At 44.3% G+C, this 19,985-nt stretch overlaps 1 protein-coding gene across 1 annotated transcript; it reads left to right on the top strand.

The window, feature by feature from the left end:
• Positions 1-10,771: 10,771 nt before the first annotated feature.
• On the top strand, positions 10,772-16,297 carry PTGDS (prostaglandin D2 synthase). Its single transcript, XM_043985632.1, has 7 exons — positions 10,772-10,994; positions 11,870-12,009; positions 13,397-13,473; positions 13,778-13,891; positions 14,442-14,543; positions 15,393-15,415; positions 16,140-16,297. The coding sequence occupies exons 1-6, from the start codon at positions 10,875-10,877 to the stop codon at positions 15,413-15,415; spliced, it is 576 nt and encodes a 191-aa protein (XP_043841567.1). The 5' UTR covers positions 10,772-10,874; the 3' UTR covers positions 16,140-16,297.
• Positions 16,298-19,985: the final 3,688 nt, after the last annotated feature.

Here is a 19,985-nt window from a genome sequence, read left to right on the forward strand (position 1 = left end):
GGCACCTTGTGTACCCTCTGGTGTTGTCCAGCAGCCAGTAGACAGAGAGCTAGTACAGAGAAGGGGCAGTACATAGAATCAGCTGCCTAGAAAGGAAGGAATGTTCAAGACAGTGGTTCCTAACTCAAATTTGCCATACCAGAAAGGAAATGTTCTTATTTTGCTCTGTTCCTAGAGAGAGAGGCTTAATGTCCACCTTCCAGTGCCCGGTTATCTCAGATGAGTTAAGTGTCTATTTTTGCTGGCCTTAGAGTTAAGATATGGGTTTTAAATCAATGTCTGTCTGAGCCTCAGTTTCTCCATCCACAAAATGGGGATGAAAATAGCTTTAGTGCCAACTTCACAAGTGTTGTGAGACTCCAATAAGGTGAATGCAAAGAGTTTTGCAAACCTTCAAAGTGTTATATGTGTAACTGTCATATTCAAGACCCTGGCCCATCCTCTCCTGTCACAAATGTTTCTGTGCTTACTAGGCAACATTTGTTGCTCAGTAATGGTGACTTCAGCTATGTAACCAATGGATAGGGGTGGTTTCAGTTGACATTCAGACAGGAAGAACACACGCTTGAGTGTAGAATGGATCTGTTAAGCCCCAGTGTGAATAGTGATACAAATCTTTCTTTTCTTTTCTTTTTTTTTTTGCAGGGCAGTTAGGGTTAAGTGACTTGCGCAGGGTCACACAGCTAGTAAGTGCCAAGTGTCTGAGGCTGGATTTGAACTCAGGTCCTCCTGACTCCAGGGTCAGTGCTCTATCTACTGTGCCACCTAGCTGCCCCAGGGATGTCTTTTATGTCCTTCAAGGAGAGTTAAAAGGCAGCAGTCCTAATATTTGGGGATAAATGCAGACTTGGGGCTGTGTAATTTAAGATTCTAAATGTGGATTCTAATCTGTTCCCCCAGTTTTGGGGGGAACTGACTAAAATCACTGATAAAACGAGTTTAGGTTTTTAAGGGTTTATTGGAAAATAGAAAGAAAAAGATTGAGAACAGAATTCCAACAGCCTGGCATTCCTATCTTTCCTCAAATTTCCTGTGAAGTCCTCTGCCGCCACCACCACCAAGTCAGGAACCCAAAAACGCAAGAGCTCTCCGCACAGGCTCCCTCTCCTCCTTCCTGTCTCCTCCCAGAAAATAGGAGGCTCCTCAAGTTGATTTGCTGGTAGCCTTGATAGACAGCACCCATGAGCAAACGTCATTTCCTGACGCCAAGGAAAAGCCACAATGCTTCTGAGGCATTTTCCTCATGGTGGAGCTTTCCCACAGCAAGTCTCCAGTAGGTGGCATCATTCCAATCATTACAGGGCTAAAAGGAAAGGGGGGACTAGGCTGTTATCTGTTCACTACCAGGACCATCACCAAAGGTCCCTTCTCTCTCAGCTCCCCACCCCCCATCCTAGGGAGATGCCACATAATAACCTAGAGAGTGATGTGTTCATCATGACCACTACCTCCCCCACCTCCACCCCAATGGTTTGGGCCTAAAGGACAACAGAAGAGCTAGAATAGAACCTTGATTTTCTAGGGTTGGCCCTGGGCTGGAACCTAGAAAGGAACTGGCTCATGGATCCTCTCCTCCCAGTCAATGGGGCCTTTGGTAAAAGGGTGTTATTGTTGTTCAGTTGTGCCCCACTCTTCGACCTCTTTTTGAGGTTTTCTTGGCAAAGATACTAGAGTGGTTTGCCATTTCCTTCTCTAGTGGATTAAGGCAAACAAGTTAAGTGACTTGCCCAGGGTCACACAGCTAGTAAGTGTCTGATTTGAACTCAGGTATTCCTGACTATAGGCCCAGCTCTTTATCCACTGAGCCACCTAGCTACCTTCAATAATAAGGGTATGATGTGACAACAGCTAATGGGGTTGTGAAGGGGTAAGAAGAAGGAAGACACTTTGTCCCTTGGCCTCCAGGCAGGGTCAATTGCTGGAAGCAAAACCCACCCCATTCACATACACTGTCTGTTTTAGTTATGTTGGCTGGACTGGATTTTTTATCCCTAGAACAGCAAATACAGACAGAACCAGGCCGGAATTTCTTTGCTTTGGCCCAAAGGCAGCATATTCCCAGGGTTTCTACATCTGGGCCTGCTGGGCCCTGCAGGACCCAAACCCATAAACAAATTGAGGGATTAGGGAGTCTTCCTGTCTCTGGTACTGCTGGAGGGGGTAGTGGAATGTCAGGTGACCATTACCAAAACTGCCAGATTTAGTTTAGGAAAGAAATGCCCTAAATCTATAAGGCTGGGCTTATAGGGCTAAGCTGGAAAAGATCTCTTCTCTTCCCCTACCCTCACCCCCTTTTATATCTTGGTGCCTGAGAATGGACCTAAAATTTGCATAGGGCTACCTTTTCCTTTGGAGCAGAGGTTTCAGTAGCAGAGTAGATTCACATCCTGGAAAGACAATGAGGTGTTGTGCTTTTTGGTTTGTTTGTTTTGGTTTGTTTGTTTTTGGTGAGGCAATTGGGGTTAAGTGATTTGCCCAGGGCCACACAGCTATTAAGTGTCAAGTGTCTGAGGCTGGATTTGAACTCAGGTCCTCCTGAATCCAGGGCCGGTGCTCTATCCACTGTGCCACCTGGTTACCCCTTTTTTTTTTTTTTCCAAATTTCCTAAGCCCTACCACACTGACATCTTCAGAATTGTCTTTGGATCCTAGAATTGTGGATTTAGAGTTGGAAGCGACCTTAAAGATTATATAATCCAAGGGTTCTTAACCTGAGAAGGAAAAAACAAGGATTGAGTGCCTGTTATGAGCCAGGCACTGTGCTAAGCACTTTACAAATATTATCTCATTAGGAACAACAAGGAGTTATTATTGTTCCTATTATACAGTTGAGGAAACTGAGGCAAAGAGTTTAAGTTTAAGTCCCTTGCCCAGGGTCACACAGCTAGTGTCTTAGGCTAGATTTGAACTGAAGTCTTTACTAAGTAGAGGGTAGCTAGGTGAGGCAGTGGTTAGAGCTGCTGGACCTGGAGTCAGGACGACCTGAGTTCACATCTAGCCTCAGACACTTACTAATTGTGTGAACCTGGGCAAGTCACTTAACCCCAATTGCCTCACAAAAACAACAACAACAAAAACTGTATGTAACAAGAGGCAGCTGGTGGTTCAGTGGATAGAGCACTGGGCCTGGAGTCAGGAAGACCTGAGGTCAAATCCAGCCTCAGATACATCCTAGCTTCATGACCCTGGGCAGGTCACATAACCTCTGATTGAATTGACAAAAGGATCCACTGGAGAAGGAAATGGCAAATCACTCTAGTATCTTTGACAAGAAAACCCCATGGACAGTCCGTCCACAGGGTCACAAAGAGTTGTACAAGAATGATAGGCTGAACAACAATAACATATAACACACATCTTACCTGCTAAGGAAACAGTGGAAAGCCAACAAGCAGAGCTATTCCAAAGGAAGCTGGAAATGTGAAACTAGGACTTTGGTCAAACCAAATTGAGCAAATCCTAATTAAGCCGCTCAAAGGTCCTTTCAGATATAAACCCTCTGATCCTATGAGTTGGAATCTGTTGCACTAAAAAGAGCTCCTGGCTTTGTCATCTCTGGAGAACCATAATTAGTGATCCTGGGGCCTGGGTTAAGCTTCACAAAACACCACTAAGAAAAGAGGCAGGAAACTCACCCTCAAATCCACTTTTTCAGACAAATGCTGTCAGTACACAGAGGCCACTGGAACACTACTCTTTTGGGGGCCTCCAGGGGACCCCAAGGCTCTCTGGAGATTGATACATAGTGCCAGATGAGGGAAAGAGGGTAGAGCAGAGTAGGCCCAGGCTAGGAAGGAGTTAGAGGAGAAGATGAGAGAAGCAAACCATCTGGTTGCTTCCTATATTAACTAATTATTTATTCTTGCCAAACTCAGTTTCTTTCCTGTTTAAGGAATTCAGGCACCATCATCACCCCCCAAGTTTCAGTGCTTTGGGGCAAAGCCCTGGCTATTTGACCTTAGTTATGGCTCTGTATCTCTGGGGACAGGGATGAAGAATAGGAATTCTATGCCTTTGTTTCCAGCTGGCTAGTCTTCTTACTGAGCCCCTTATATCTGCTAGTCATACAGGGAACAGTAGCAACAGTTTTGCCTCCAGGCAAAAACTACCCTGAAGGAAAATGTCCTGTCTTTTGTTGGATGAGTTTTCTACCCTGCTACAAAGCCAAGAACTGTGGTAAGACTTAGGCTGTGTGAAGAAAGGCTTGTGGATAAGTCTAATGTTCTATGATGCTTAAAAATTGTCTGCTAACGGGGCAGTTAAGTCGTGCAGTGGATAGAGCACCAGCCCTGGATTTGGGAGGACCTGAGTTCAAATTTGGCTTCAGACACTTGACACTTACTAGCTGTGTGACCCTGGGCAAGTCACTTAACCCCAATTACCTCACCAAAAAAACAAAACAAACAAACAAACAAAAAATTGTCTGCTAACACTGTGGAAAATATCCTTTATTGAATTAATAGAAACTGAGAGTGGGCAGCAGACTAGATGCCAAGCCTGAGGTTCTCAGGGCCCCTTTGGTCTTTGGGCCAGTGGCTGAGTTGGGGCTGTTTGGGCTGCATCCCTGGCAGGGTGACAGCCTTGTCATGCTTCACTATCCAGTAGTACACTGGCCTCCCACCCTGGGTCGCTTTGGTCTGATAACTTGGCAATAAATGGAACTCAATGGACCTCATATCTTAAGAGATTCATAAACTTGATATGGTTCCGGAGCTTAATGAAAGAAGGAGAAAGCTCATCCTGTCTTTGTGCATCTTATCTGACCCATAAAGGTCTTACTGGGCTGATGCCAGGAACATAACCCTGATATACTCAGCGCTGAGTAGAAGTGAGTCCTTATTTTTGCCCTATGGTCCCCTCAGAGACTCTGTGTCCTCAGGGAAGAGCCCAAACACCTGGAATTGCTTCTCCTGCACTACCAGAGAGAGAAAGAGAGCTGATCCCTTGGGTGCTGGGCTGGACCACCTAAGGTGGGGAGGAATCTGGAAAACATCATCTGGGATTGGGACCACATAGCTTTTCCTCAGCATCCCTAGACAGAGCTGGTCTTAGGCCAGACATAGTATGTTTTGTCTAAACCACACTCATGCACCATGAGTGTGAAGCAGAAGGAGTATTACATTTGGGCTAGGAAGTTCTAGTTTCAGATTGTAGCTCTGCTACTTGCTGCCTACGTGACCTTAGACAAATCAGTTCCCATCTAAGGTACAAATCTGTTTCCAAAGCTCTACCTATAAGGGCAAGTCTTAGGAGGTAGAAGCTAAAATCCTATAAAATTGACAATTGGGTCAAATGGATCCTGGAGGGACCTCCCCAGTAGTGGCCTTGAGGTTTCTTGACATCTCTGTCCCACCCCGCCTCTGCCAAGGTAGTACCCTAGTGTATCTCTCCCACAACTGAATTTGCCTTTAAAAATTGGGTTGATTTTTTTTTAATTGGGTTGAGGGAGAGTTTTCTGCTTCAGCCTATCTGACATTCAGGTATCCTCTAGGGTATTACCACAACAACCCAGAAACTTACCCTACCTTCTGCATGAAGGCATATGTTTGGTGAGGGTATGAGTACAGTTATCCCTTCCACATTGTGGGAGTTAGGAGTGCACTACCTCCATGAACTGGAAAATCCATGTCTTCCAGATTTCTCATTTAATACTCTATCCACTCCACCATCACTAAGCTGCCTCTAGGAGAGAGACCCTGCCTTCAACCAAACTTATATTTTATCAATGATGGGCCATGGTTAACATACTTACATTTAAAGAAATAAACTCAGAGTCTCACACTTGCAAAATGACCTTAACAATCTAGAATCAATAACTCAACAAGCAAGTTATTAAGTACCTGTAATACCCCAGGACCTAATAATAACATCTAGCCTTTATTTAGCATGTTATGGTTTATAAAACACTTTACATATATTAACTCATTTGATCTTCAAGACAATCTTGTGAAAGAGGAACTATTATCTCCATTTTGCAGATGAGGAAAATGAGGTGGAAAGAAGTCAAATGACTTGCCCAAGGTCACACAGCCAGTAAGTATCTGAGGGAATATTTGAATCCATGTCTTCCAGATTTCTCATTTAATACTCTATCCACTCCACCATCACTAAGCTGCCTCTAGGAGAGAGACCCTGCCTTCAACCAAACTTATATTTTATCAATGATGGGCCATGGTTAACATACTTACATTTAAAGAAAGAAACTCAGAGTCTCACACTTGCAAATGAAAAATCAACTTCATAAGTACAAGATGGGGCTGGTGTGGCTAGAGAACAGTTTGTATCAAACAGGTCAGGGGGATTAGTGGACTACAACAAGCTCCATTAAGGTCAACAATGCAATGGAGTTAAGAGTCAATTCATTCCTCAGCTGCATTAAAGCAAGTAGAGTGTTCAGAACATGTGAATTATTGTTATTTGAGAGTCCAGAGGAATAACTGAAAAGGAGAATTGTAGGGGGCAGCTAAGTGTGGCAGTGGATAAAGCACCAGTCTTGGATTCAGGAGGACCTGAGTTCAAATCCAGCCTCAGACACTTGACACTTACTAGCTGTGTAACCCTGGGCAAGTCACTTAACCCTCATTGCCCTGCAAAAAAAAAAAGAAAAAAGAAACAGAAAAGGAGAATTGTTCAAATTCTCCTGTTTATATCATTTGCTACATATAGCAGCAATTACTCTCTAAATTAAGGAATTTTATGGTGAGCTAAGGCAGCTAGGTGACACAATGTATAGAGCCCTGGGCTTGGAATCAGGAAGACTCACTTTCCTGAGTTAAAATCTGGCCTCAGACACTTATTAGCTATGTGACCCTGGGCAAGTCACTTTCCTCCTCTGCAAAATGAGCTGGAGAAGGAAATGGAAAATGACTGCAGTATTTTTGCCAAAAAAACTCCAAATGGGGTCATGAAGAGTCAGACATGACTGAACAACAACCAACCAATACCTAGCACAGAGTCTGGTAAATAGTTGGCATTTTACAATGCTTATTGAAATCAAAATTGAATGCTAAGAAATTATAATGACCAAGCCTGGCCCCCCCAAAAAATAAGAAGGCACCTCCATCTCTTTGCAGAGGTGGAAAACTGCATGTCAAATACTACGTATTTTTCAATATGTTTAGTTTTGCCAAATTGGGTTTTAGGGGTTTTTTTCCACTTTTTCCATTTTTTTGTTTATTCTCATGGAGGAAGAAGGAGGAACACATTGGGAAAGGCAAGTGATAAAAAACCAAAAGATATCAATAAAATACATTTTAAATATAAATGTTTATGGATTGGTTGATTGATGGCAGGCAAAGGATTAGAATATTCATTTTTAGGGACTATGTCTTTAAACCTCTATTCCTGAGGAACTATGACGAAGCATGTTACCCATCAACCTAAGAGGCCAGGGCCCAGGCAGATTGAGATATGCATACTTGTCAAATGTTTAGATTTATTTTAGTTGTCTATATTTGTTATAAGGGAGTTTTTTTTTTATTTTAGACTTTTCTTTTCCAAATTATGTGTAAGAGCAAATTTTGACATCAAATTTTTAAAAAACTTTGTGTGTGTTGTTTTTTTAATTGCAGGAGGGATTGGGCAAGAAGAGGAAGACCAGTGATAGGAAGGAGGAGGAGGAAAAGAAGAAGGAGGAGGAGGAGGAGGAGGAGGAGGAGGAGGAGGAGGAGGAGGAGGAGGAGGAGGAGGAGGAGGAGGAGGAGGAGGAGGAGAAGGAGAAGGAGAAGGAGAAGAAGAAGAAGAAGAAGAAGAAGAAGAAGAAGAAGAAGAAGAAGAAGAAGAAGAAGAAGAAGAAGAAGAAGAAGAAGAAGAAGAAGAAGAAGAAGAAGAAGAAGAAGAAAGGAAAGGAAAGGAAAGGAAAGGAAACAGATAATTGGAGCATTTTTTAAAAAAGAACAAAAGAGAACAGAAGGACAGGAGGTTGAGAAACAATCAAGAGAGCATTGAAACTAACTTATTGAATATATTAAATTCTTTTAAAAATGAAAGCTATATGTAATACAGATTCATGTCTTCAGTGTCTATGCACATGATCATGTTTGGTGATATCTGTCAAACGCAACAACAAAAAAATTGTTTAAAAAAGAAATAATTTATCTATAGTCCCAGGAACTAAGATGCTACAAGAATTTACTCTATTTGGGCCAAGGTGAGAATTATCTATGAAACTGTAATTTTTGGTAACAGGAAAAGATCTTCTCAGCTAGTTTCAAGTTGTAAATCAAAATAGCCCAAGACTAAAATTGTATAAGTTAATCAGAAAAAGAAACAAGAAGCCTGAACTCAGCCACCCTAAGGGAGTTGTCATTATCTCTAAATAACTGGACCAGGCCAAACAAAATAGCCTTGAGGCATAAACAAGAATTGGGTCTTTTCTCTAGGAGTCTACAGCTTTTTATGAGATACTTTTTTTGGCAGCAATGTTAATTTACTCCAAACAGAAGAGAGAGCTTGTTGTTTGATTTGGGGTTGTGTTGTTATTATTGGTTATGTGAGTTTGTGTAGTGGACAGTATATTGGACTTACAGTCAGAAAGATCTGATTTCAAATCCACCTTTGCTGTGTGACTCCCGCTCAAGGTCTTAAACTCTCTCAGCTTGTAAAAAAGGTATTAAGTGACTTTTAAAGTCCTTTCCATCTCTCTCAGGGAACTCCCTGCAGCAGAAACCATCTAACAATACACAGATACCTGCTATCCAATTTACCATCTTAGACAGGTGGATCACCCAGCCAGCAAGTGTCAGAAGAGGACCTTGAATCCAGATGGTCCTAACTCTGAGGTCTTCTCACTAGCCACTAACCTGTTTGATTTTTGCAATTGCAGAAATCACAACTAATACATATATACTTAAATACATTATAAAAAGGGTATAGCAATTCCAAATCAGCCATTCCCAAGCAAGCAAGTGTCTACTAAGCCCTACTAAGTGCCAGACCCCATGCTAGGGATAAAAATATAAAAGTGAGGTGGTCCCTGCCACCCAGGAGCTTCCGTTCTTCTGGAAGGAGAATGCATCATTGTGATGGTCACAGTTGAGTTGGGCCTAACAGAACATAAGTAGTAATACAGCTTACTCTGCTCTGGTCAGACCACAACTTGAGTGCGGTGTGTGCTTCTGAGTGTCATGTTTCAGGGAGGACATTGACAGGTCGAAGATCTAGTAAAGGGTGACTAGGATAGAGAAGGAACTGGAGATCTTGCCATTTGAAGGTTGATTGAAAGAAGTAGGGTTGTTTAGGCTGGAGAAGAGAAGACTTAGGGGTGGATATGATAGTTGTCTTCATGTTTTTGAAGGCCTGTCACTGGGAAGGACTGATCTGGTTTGGTTAGGCCTGTAGGGGCCTGACCACCAGAGCAATAGTAGGCATTGCAGGGTTTGACTTAAGGGAAAACTTCCCAATAGAGCTGTCCAGAGGGAGAATGGGTTGCTATTGGAAGTAGTGGGTCTTTAAGTACTTCAGAGGGGGCAATTAGGTGGCACAGTAGATAAAGCACCTGCCCTGGATTCAGGAGGACCTGAGCTCAAATCCAGCCTCATACATTTGACACTTACTAGCTGTGTGACCCTGGGCAAGTCACTTGACCCTCATTGCCCCATTAAAAAAAAAAAGTACTTTAGAGGCTTGGCAAAATGGATAGGGTCTTGGACCTGGAATCAGGAAGACCTGAGTCATCGAGACATGAGTCTTCAAATCCAGTTTCATACACCTATTAGTTATGAGACCCTGAGCAAGTCATTTAATCTGTCTACCTCAGTTTCCTCATCTGTAAAATGGAGATAATAATAACACTTACTACCCAGGGTTGTGATGAGGATAAAATGAGGTAATATTTGTAAAATGCTTTATAAACCTTAAAGCTCTCTATATAAATACTAGCTGCTGCTGCTGCTGTTTAGATGACAAGCAGAGGATGACAGTTTGTTGGAGATCTTGTGTAGGGGATTCCTGGTCAGGTACAGGTCAGTCTAGATAACCTATGAGGACCAGTCTGGCTCTGAGGTCACGTGGCTCTGATTTTGCTTGTGAGCCTAGTGTTGGAGTCTGTCTAGGCTATAGAACTCAAAACCCTTCTGGGGGCAGCTACGTGGCGCAGTGGATAGAGTACCGACCCTGGAGTCAGGAGGACCTGAGTTCAAATCCAGCCTCAGACACTTAACACACACTTACTAGCTGTGTGACCCTGGGCAAATCACTTAACCCCAATTGCCTCATTGAAAAAAAAAACCAACCAAAAAAACAAAAAACCCTTCTGGAGAGGCCTGAGAGGAAGTTTTCACTTGCTATGTGGTCCCCTTTCATAAGGTATGGGGAGCTCAATAGAGGTGGGAGACATACTGGAGATTGTCCAGTCCAAGCTCCTCGTTTTACAGATAAGGAAACTGAGGTACAGAGAAGTAGTGATTTTTATCAAATCCCTGCAGGTCACACAGAGCAGAGTTGTGATTCATCCACACATTCTCTGTCTACACATTCAGCATTCTTTCCACCACATATGATTTCTCTTGCCCTCTCCCCTTGCTTCTCAATGGCCTCTCTACCGCTCCCCCTCCCTGGCCCCCTCTAGCCTGGGCAAGTGGCTTGCTGCTGATTTTCTCTTGTGTATGTGTGTCCCTTGCATAACTGGACTCAGCAGCTGGGCAGCAGGGGGAGGGATGGATGATGTGGAGCTGAGAGAGACCGCCCTCTCCTCCCCCTCACTGATACCATGAACCCAAGCTGTGTTGTTTCTGGTTGGGTGGAAGCCAAGCCAGGCCCATAAATAGGGGTCTTTCCAGCAGCTCCCTCACTTGCCTTCGGCTTCTCTCTCTCTTGCCCATAACAGCCCCTAGTGCCTGGCCCAGGATCTCCTCAGTCCTCAGCCCATCGGCAAAATGATGACTATGGGTCTCCTGTGGATGGGGCTAGCCTTGCTCCAGGCCCTAGAGACCCAGGCCCAGGCCCAGGACTCCCACCAGGAGATCCCAGTTCAGCCAGGCTTCGTAGAGGACAAGGTAAGTGGGAAAGGGCCCCCGGTTGTTCCAGTTCAGATGGAACTGAAGCTGAGGGACCCCGTCCAGCTTCTCTTCCCTCAATGTTCTGTTCCAGTTGGGGTGTTTTTGCTGGGAGATAATAAATATGGGGATGGACCAATGGGGAGATGTAGTCTGGCGCCTAGATATGCCCTACACATCTGGCCTGCTCTAAAATCTCAAACTGGTGAAAAACTCTTAGATTAGCCCTGTCACTAAAGGTCTGCCTCAGGATAAGGGTGTGAAGGGGAGGGGCCGGGGTCCTTGCCCTGGTAACAAAATGTGGGGTGGACAGATACTCCCATGGATACAGGTTGCTCACAGGTATGCACACAGCTGTAGGCTGATCCTCTCCTCACATAGATTTGCAGAGGTTGGCTGGGGTGGCAGCGAGAACTATTGGGGGAAGAGGGAGGGAGGTGGAAAGTCCTCCAACCTTCCTTCAATCAGCCCAAGACTCCAAGAACAGCCCCAGCATGCCCTCTGCTGGCTTCCTGCGATAGTGCCGGCTGTTCTAAGCTTGTCTGTCACTGAGGTGCAAATAAGATTACCTGTTCACCAAGGAGGCATGGGGATCGAGGTGAACAGCGACCTATAGTGAAACAAAAGGTCAAAGGGGGAATTACTCCTGGCCTCTGAGATCCAGGATGGTTTGATGACTGGTGAGAGGGAGCTGACACCACCACCACCAGCACCACCATAGGAGCCCAGTGTTCTCAGGGTGGCATCTCACAGACAGTTCACCCTGAAGGCTGACTTGGGGTGAATGTTTGAGTGCCTGGGGAATGATAGAGGATGAATAGAAGTGAGGGAAGGGTCCCAGTGGCTTGGCCTGCTACAAAGGAGCTGCCCTACAGTTTGTAGGGACATGGTACAGCGTGGGATTGGCCTCCACCTTCCCCTGGTTCCTGAAAAAGAAGGCAGAGCTGATGATGTGCAAGACAGTCCTGACTCCAGAGACTGATGGAACAGTCAACCTCACTGCCACCTTCGTCAGGTAAGACTAGCAGCCTGGGTAGTGGTCAGGACCTGGGCTGCAAGGTGGGGCCTAGGGAGTGAGCTTCAGGGATTATATTAAGGTTAAATAGAAGGGGGAGGTGAGGTGGGGAGGGGGGGGTCAATGAAGGACCTTCTCTTCCCCTGCCTCCTAAGATTAGGGACAGAGCAGGGAATGCTGGGATGAGGAGAAGGGAGAAAGGTAGTGACTTGGCTATAAAGGTTTTATTAAACAATATCTATTGAGATGGAGTGAGACATAAACACTTCCTAACAAACTCTATAAACCTCCCCCACTCTATACGATGTACACTGCCCAGAAACAGGTAAAGCCACCCTAGTAGAGGGATAAAAAATGGAGCTACCATGTATTTGTTAAAGGGAACTCCCAGGTGAGGAAATCCCCTCTACCAATGTAGGTCAGTCTCTCTGCACTTTATAATCTTAGTGGCCCAGAGCACTACAATGAGATTACGTGATTTACTCAGCATCAATATGTCTTGGAGGCAGGGCTCCCACCCAAGTCTTGCTGGCTTTTTGGCCAACTTCATGTCACTGAGAATGGACATTGCATGTCACCAGCCACTTTTATAGTTTATGAGATTGTTCACAGAAAGGAAGGGGAAAAAAAGAAAGGAAGAAAGAAAGTATTCCATTCATTGAATGGAACCCCCATTGTTCATTGTCCTACTTGGCCCAGGTTGTGTTTGCCTTAGTAGGGCTTTTATTCACATAATTGTTGTCCATATGCATATTGTTCTTTTGTCTCTGCTTTCTTCACTCTACATCTCTTCACAGGAGGCTTTATTAAGCAATTTTTAATCAGAACAGGTAACTTGAGCCAGGTAAAGGGAAGGTCAGGGTCTGGCTATTAATGCCACACTGGGGCTGGGAGCATGAATAGGTAGGACAATGTATACTCCTAATATTTAACCCTAAATATTATATATAGCATAACCCCAGCCTCTAATAGTAACCTTGTTTCAACTCATCAAAATCTAGTTATTCTTAAACCTTACACATTTCCAGTGACAACCCAGAAGCTCTAGATAGAACAGTAGATACAACAAGGAATTTGGAATCAGAAAGATTTGAGTTCAAACCCCACTTCAGATACTGGCTAGCTATTTGACCCTGGACAAGTCATTTAACTTTGCTTAGCCTGTTTCCTCATCTATAAATTGAAGGTTTGGACCCATGAGGTTCCCTCTGATTCTAATTATATGATCCTCTAATCTTAACCCAACCTGAAAATTAGTTCAGCAAACCTCCCACTCCAACTCTAAAGTACTTCTAAACATTTGACCCTCCATGGGCATAGTGTTTGGACCTTTGGCTGGGCTGGGGCTGGCTTTCTACTTGACTCTGTGCCTGGGTTGTAACCACAGCAACAACCAGTGTGAGACTCGAACTTCACTCCTGAGGAAGACCCAGCAGCCTGGACACTACGTTTACAAAAGCATCAGTAAGTGCTTCCCTTCCTAGCCCTCTCACCTCCTCTGTTTTTCCTGCCAGGGCATGGGGACTTACCTGTGTAAGAATTCAGGGGATCCAGCCTCACAATTTCCCATGGAAAGGGAGGAAACACCATGGCAAATATCAAGAGGGAAATGCTTGGCCGAGGAGATTGGCTGGCACTGGATGAATGAATCCATTTCCCCTACTTGTCCCCTAGTTGGGGTTCCAAGAGGGGAAGCAGCTTTAGAGAGCCCCAAGAAGGAGGGGGTCCAGGAGCTCCCCCCAATGTTCCCTTCCTTGTGTTTTCTCAGAGTGGGGGAGTGAACATAACATCTTTGTGGTGGAAACCAACTATGAAGAGTACTCCCTGCTGTACACCACCAAAACCAAAGGCAACAGTAACTTCAACATGGCAACTCTCTACAGTATGTACCCAGGGTAGCCCAGCCCAAAGGAAACCCAATCTAGTGCCCCCACCCCCACCAATTGGGATAGGGTCCCCAAATCCAACCCCCTCCCCACTCCTCTGGTTTTATTGCAAATACTAGCTAATCCTTAGGTTTTCTGGATTGAGATCATTTAACCCTTTCTTCCTGAGGACAAAATAAGACTGCAACTGAGGTGGGACAGATGGAAGCTAGACAGCAGGGCCAACATCCTAAATTCTGACCTGGGAACCATGATCAAGGGAGGCTAGGGAACAGCCTCCCCAGGGTTTAAGAGCAATCCTTTGGGGCAGCTAGGTGGCGCAGAGGAATAGAGCCCTGGATTCAGGAGGACCTGACTTCAAATCCAGCCTCAGACACTTAACATTAGCTGTGTGACCCTGGGCAAGTCACTTAACCCCAATTGCCTCATGAAAAAAAAACAAAAAACAAAAGAGCAATCCTTCCTGGAGAGAGGGGATTGCACCAGATGATGACCTCTTCCTCTTAAACCTGAACTTCCCTTGTGTGCCACTCCTTTCTACTACAGGCAGAACCAAGGATGTGAGACCTGAGCTGAAGGAGAGGTTCATCAGGTTTGCCAAGTCCCATGGCTTCACAGAAGACACCATTGTCATCCTGCCCAAAACTGGTGAGGACAAGGTTTGAGGGGAATAGGGATTAGGGTCTGATAAGGGGCAGATCAACAGCCTTGGCCAAATACCTTAATTGAAGGAGGAGGATCCTAGGATAGAGTTGGTTCATTGTACAGGGTCAAGCTAGGGTCTAGACCTTGTCAAATACTAGCCCCTCCTCTGCTTCCTGTCTCCTTCCCTCTGTTCTTTGCTCTGGATCTCAGAACTTCCTTGAACTAGCCCTCTAATATCAGGAGATGGCTTCCCCAGTGACAGGACAACAGATAAAGAGGATGGGGCTAACTCTCACCCCCTCACTAAGCCATATTTGGGGAGAAGAATGGCAGATGGCACCCTAAACTCAGAGTTCTTACCCTCTCTGAGCATCAGAAAACAGTTAATGTAGTGGGGAGGGGGTGGGAATGAAAGGGCTAGACCTGCTGGAAGGCTCTGGTCTGAAGGGAAAGCTAGGGTTTCCCACCTAATACCCCAAATCTGGAGAATTCTAGAGGCTCTACTCTCAGTTGGCTGCACTCCAGAGGAGGTGATAGATCCATCCAGAGAAAGGCCAACTAATTGCTATTATTGGGCCTGCTCATGAAGGCAGAGGGGAAGGGGACTCAGGACTCTTTCATTTTATCAGGGAGGATTGAGATTAGACAGGACTAACACTAAGAGATCCTAGAATGAAGAGCTAAAGGCTTTCTATGAGGCTTAAAATGAGGATGAGATTCTCCTGGGTAGAAGACAGTTGAGTGTGGGGGAGACAGGGAGTGGTTCTTTTTGAGGGATAGGATGGTTGGAATTCCTTGTACCTCCATATACAGATTTGGGGATAATCACAATTTTTTTTTTCTCTCCTGCAGATCAGTGCATCGATGAAAACTAAGTGAGTAGCTCCGAAGGGCATGGCCTCTGATGCCTTATTCACAACTGGGGTGGGAGGTGGAGTGGAGGGTTTAGAGTATGGGTGGGGAGCGGTGCAGGTGCGACCTGTACCTGCTAGAAACAATGACTTCTGTTTCAAAAGTGCTTTCCCAGGGCAGCTAGGTGGCACAGTGGAGGAGCACCAGCCCTGGATTCAGGAGGACCTGAGTTCAGATCTGACCTCAGACCCTTGACACTAGCTGTGTGACTCTGGGCAAGTCACTTAACCCTCATTGCCCCCCCCCCAAAAAAAAACCCAACAAAATCAAAAGTGTTTTCCCCACAACAACCAAGTGAGTGAGACAAGGACTCTTAGTGTCAACTTCATTTGGCACTTTGAGACTGAGCCTCAGAGAAATTTAAGTGAATTGCCCTTGGCCCTTGTAGTTAGGGTCAGATTTCTTTTTTTTTTAAGATTACGAAGGATCTTATTTATTGTTATGATTATTATGATTATTATTATTTTGGTGGGGAAATAAGGGTTAAGTGACTTGTCCAGGGTCACATAGCTAGTAAGTGTCAAGTGTCTGAGACGGGATTTGAACTTAGGTCCTCCTGAATCCAGGGCCAGTGCTTTATTCCCTTCACCACCTAGCTGCCCCAGGGTCAGATTTCTTAGGAATCTCAGTTTGAAGTCTGGGATTTTTTCCACTTGATATATCATGGTTTTTTCTCTTTCCACTCAGGTCTTGCACATGCCTTGATGACCCCCTTGGACCTTTGGCTCTTCTCTGGGAGGTCTCAGCTCCATGGCCCCCTGGCAGGCAGGATCCTTCTGCCTAGTGCCACCCCCAGCTTTGTGCTTCTGAACTAGCCCCACCAAATAAATAAGTGGAATACTTGGTCCTGGCTCTTGTCTGTGCTCTTGATAGTGACTTTCTTCCATCTACTCATTTATACCAAAGCTTCTTAAACCCCATATGGGGTTGCATAACTGAATGGGGCAGGGGGTGTCATGAAAAATTTGGCAACAGTAAAAGGTTATGTATACCTATTTTATATAGCTATATAACTGGGATCAAGTAAAAATTTCTCAGGTGAAAAAGGGTTAAAAGTGGGAAAAGTTTAAGAAACCCTAATTTATACCACAGTGTGGTCCTTGAGTATAACACTTTGAGAAAGTCACTTCCCTTTCCCGGGCCTCAGTTTCCTTATTTAGAAGACACCAGGAGACCCATAGCCATCATTACTCCTCATTTAGAAAATGAATGAGGGGCAGCTAGGTGACGCAGGGGATAGAGCACCGGCCTTAGAGTCAGGAGGACCTGAGTTCAAATCCGACCTCAGACACTTAACACTTATTAGCTGTGTGACCCCGAACAAGTCACTTAACCCCAATTGCCTCACCAAAAAAAAGAAAGAAAGAAAGAAAATTAATGAGGGGGCAGTTAGGTGGCCCAGTGGATAAAGCACTGGCCTTGGATTCAGGAGGACCTGAGTTCAAATCCGACCTCAGACACTTAACTTGACACTTACTAGTTGTGTGACCCTGGGCAAGTCACTTAAACCTCATTGCCGAAGAAGAAGAAGAAGAAGAAGAAGAAGAAGAAGAAGAAGAAGAAGAAGAAGAAGAAGAAGAAGAAGAAGAAGAAGAAGAAGAAGAAGAAGAAGAAGAAGAAGAAGAAGAAGAAGAAGAAGAAGAAGAAGAAGAAGAAGAAGAAGAAGAAGAAGAAGAAGAAGAAGAAGAAGAAGAAGAAGAAGAAGAAGAAGAAGAAGAAGAAGAAGAAGAAGAAGTGATTCTAGCATTCAAATGTCCTGAACTTTATAACTTTATCCAATGTCTTCCCAACCAAGCAATTAAATTCAAATGTTGCCATGGTTGGATGTCCTGAATTGAAGGTGGGGGTTGGTGCCATGCAGTGTGATATCATTAGAGCTAACGCTGATGAGAGATGGGTCCCTTAGGTGGGGAACAGGGCTTCATAGTCCTAAAGGACCCTTGAGTATCAATTGACCTCTCAATAGCTCCTTAAGTGGGTTCGGGGAAGGGGAAGGAAGGGAAGAAGTCTGTACTTAAGTCATTTGATTGCTGCCTGCCGCTCCCAGGGAACTCCCAAAATGCTATCACCTGGGAAGGAGAAGATAGGAAGGTACGTCTTTGGGCCTAATCCTATTAAGCGTTAAGTGGGGATTAAAGAAATTAGATGGCTCAGAGATAAGGGTTTATCTTGAGACAGATTTAGATAAAGGAGATTAGTTTGGAAGGGAAAGAAACCCCTCTACTGTTTACTCCTATCCCTCCTACCCCTAATTGGGCAAAGAAGAGAAAGGCTGTGAGGCCAAAGGCTTCTCTCTCTCCATAGCCCTCTCCACACAATGACCAAGTCACAACCTGGTCCCTAACCCAAGCCACCTGCTGCCCTATAAGCCCGACCAGAGGTTGAACCCCTCATTTTTCTAAAAATTGCCCACACATTACTTATATTATGGCCTTCCCATCCATTCCTGAGCCTGAGCCATCAGACTTCTGTCCCCATCTGATTTATTGAAACTTATCTTACATGTTACTATGGCTTCCTAGTCACCAAATCCTATCAGCTCTCTTCCTTCTTGACTTTTCTGCAATAGTTAACACTGTTGACCACTCCTTGAAACTCTTTTCTTGTTTTCCTTGACACTATACTTTCTTCATCAGAGACATAACTAGGACTGGGTGATGTGAACTTTGCTTCAGTACATTGACATTTAGAAGGCAATAACAGTACTTTCAGTCGAATGGAGATGATTGTCTTCACCCTTAGTAAGAATAGTTTAAAAAAGAAGCTCTTCTTTGGCCTTTCCCCCACTCCTGTTTCTTGCTGCTTGCCCCTGGCATATTTTGTGCTTCTAGTCCCCAAGTGAAAAATAACTAGTTACAGCTGCCCTTAGAGTTCTCTTCCAACGTCTCTGACTTCTCTGTTTCTTTTCTTTTCTCCTGTTTCCTTTCTCTCCTTCCAAAAATGGATATTTTCAAAGGGTCAGTCATACCCTTCTTTTCTTCCTTTTTTTGTGGGGCAGGGAATGTTAAGTGACTTGCCCAGGGTCACACAGCTAGTAAGTATCAAGTATCTGAGGTCAAATTTGAACTCAGGTCCTCCTGACTCCAGGACCAGTGCTTTATCCACTACACCACCTAGCTGCACCTCTCCCCCCCACCCCTACCCTTCTTTTCTAATCTCTTTACCCTCTCTTAATTCAATTATACCTTCTAGGTGGATGACTCCCAAATTCAATAGTTCTAGTATTGACCTCTTCCAAAGCCTTGGTGTCAAAATTTCCCCTACTGTCTATTTTTACTTGTATGACCTATCGCCTTTCAAATTCAACACATCCTAAAACCAAACTAAGCATTTTCCTCCAACCCTAATACTTCCTGACTTCCTTGTCTTCTGTCATCTTCGCTGTGACTCAGGCTCTTTGGAATCTTTGGATTCAGTTTTGACTCCTTTTTCTTCTTGCATTGTAGTCATAAACAAATATTTATTGAGCACCTATTATTATTATTATTATCATCATTTGCGGGGCAATGGGGGATCAAGTGACTTCCCCAGGGTCACACAGCTAGTAAGTGTCAAGTATCTGAGGCCAGATTTAAACTCAGGTACTCCTGAATCCAGGTCTGGTGCTTCATCCACTGTGCCACTTAGCCACCCGCCACCCGGAGCGCCTATTATTATTAGCAAGACCTCTTGCTTAGCACTGAGGTTTCACAACTTTGTATGACAAAGGTCTGTCCTCAGGGAGGTTTGGGTGTAATTGAGATACTGGACAGTGATCCATCAAGAAACCAACAAGTATTTCTTAAGTGATTGCTGACCACACCAAGAAAAAGAGAAGACAAACAGTCCCTGCCCTCAGGGAGCTTATACTAATAATAGAGATAGTAATACGTAAATAGATATATGAGGAACTTAGAGGAGACACAAGGTACAAGGGAGGTATGCATAAGAATTATAGGGTAGATATAAGAAAGATACAATGTAGATTCATGGTAGATAACAAGGTATATATATATATATGTATATATATATGTGTGTATATATATGTATATATATGTGTGTATATATATGTATATATATGTATGTGTATATATATATATATATATATATATATATATACACAAAATACAGAGTAGCCAGGAGAAGGCAACCTTAAAAAGGAAGGTGGAAATTAGTACAGTTCAAGGAAGTATGGGAGAGGGTCTTAATAAGACACATGGAGGGGCGGCTAGGTGGTGCAGTGGATAAAGCACAGGCCCTGGAGTTAGGAGGACCTGAGTTCAAATCTGGCCTCAGACACTTGACACTTACTAGCTGTGTGACCCTGGGCAAGTCACTTAACCCCAACTGCCAAATAATTAAGTAAATAAATAAATAAAATAAGACACATGGAAAGAGTGCTTCAGGACTTCAAAGGAGGGAGCATTTCTTTCCAGGTAGGTATATAAGGGAAGAGTCCCTTATGTAGGAGGAACTGAGCTTTGATGGACCAACAGAATTTCAAGAGACAAAGACGTTGGGGAGGGAAATACAGAGCTTGAGGCACCTTCAGAG

Source organism: Dromiciops gliroides, chromosome 2, assembly GCF_019393635.1.
Source record: "Dromiciops gliroides isolate mDroGli1 chromosome 2, mDroGli1.pri, whole genome shotgun sequence".
Classification (NCBI taxonomy): Eukaryota; Metazoa; Chordata; class Mammalia; order Microbiotheria; family Microbiotheriidae; genus Dromiciops; species Dromiciops gliroides.

Excerpts from the sequence above, each read along its gene's own strand:
- PTGDS (XM_043985632.1), top strand. The coding sequence starts at position 10,875 with ATGATGACTATGGGTCTCCTGTGGATGGGGCTAGCCTTGCTCCAGGCC. Across the intron at positions 13,892-14,441 it reads CAACATGGCAACTCTCTACA|GCAGAACCAAGGATGTGAGA; the intron begins GTATGTACCCAG and ends TTTCTACTACAG. Across the intron at positions 14,544-15,392 it reads TGTCATCCTGCCCAAAACTG|ATCAGTGCATCGATGAAAAC; the intron begins GTGAGGACAAGG and ends TCTCTCCTGCAG.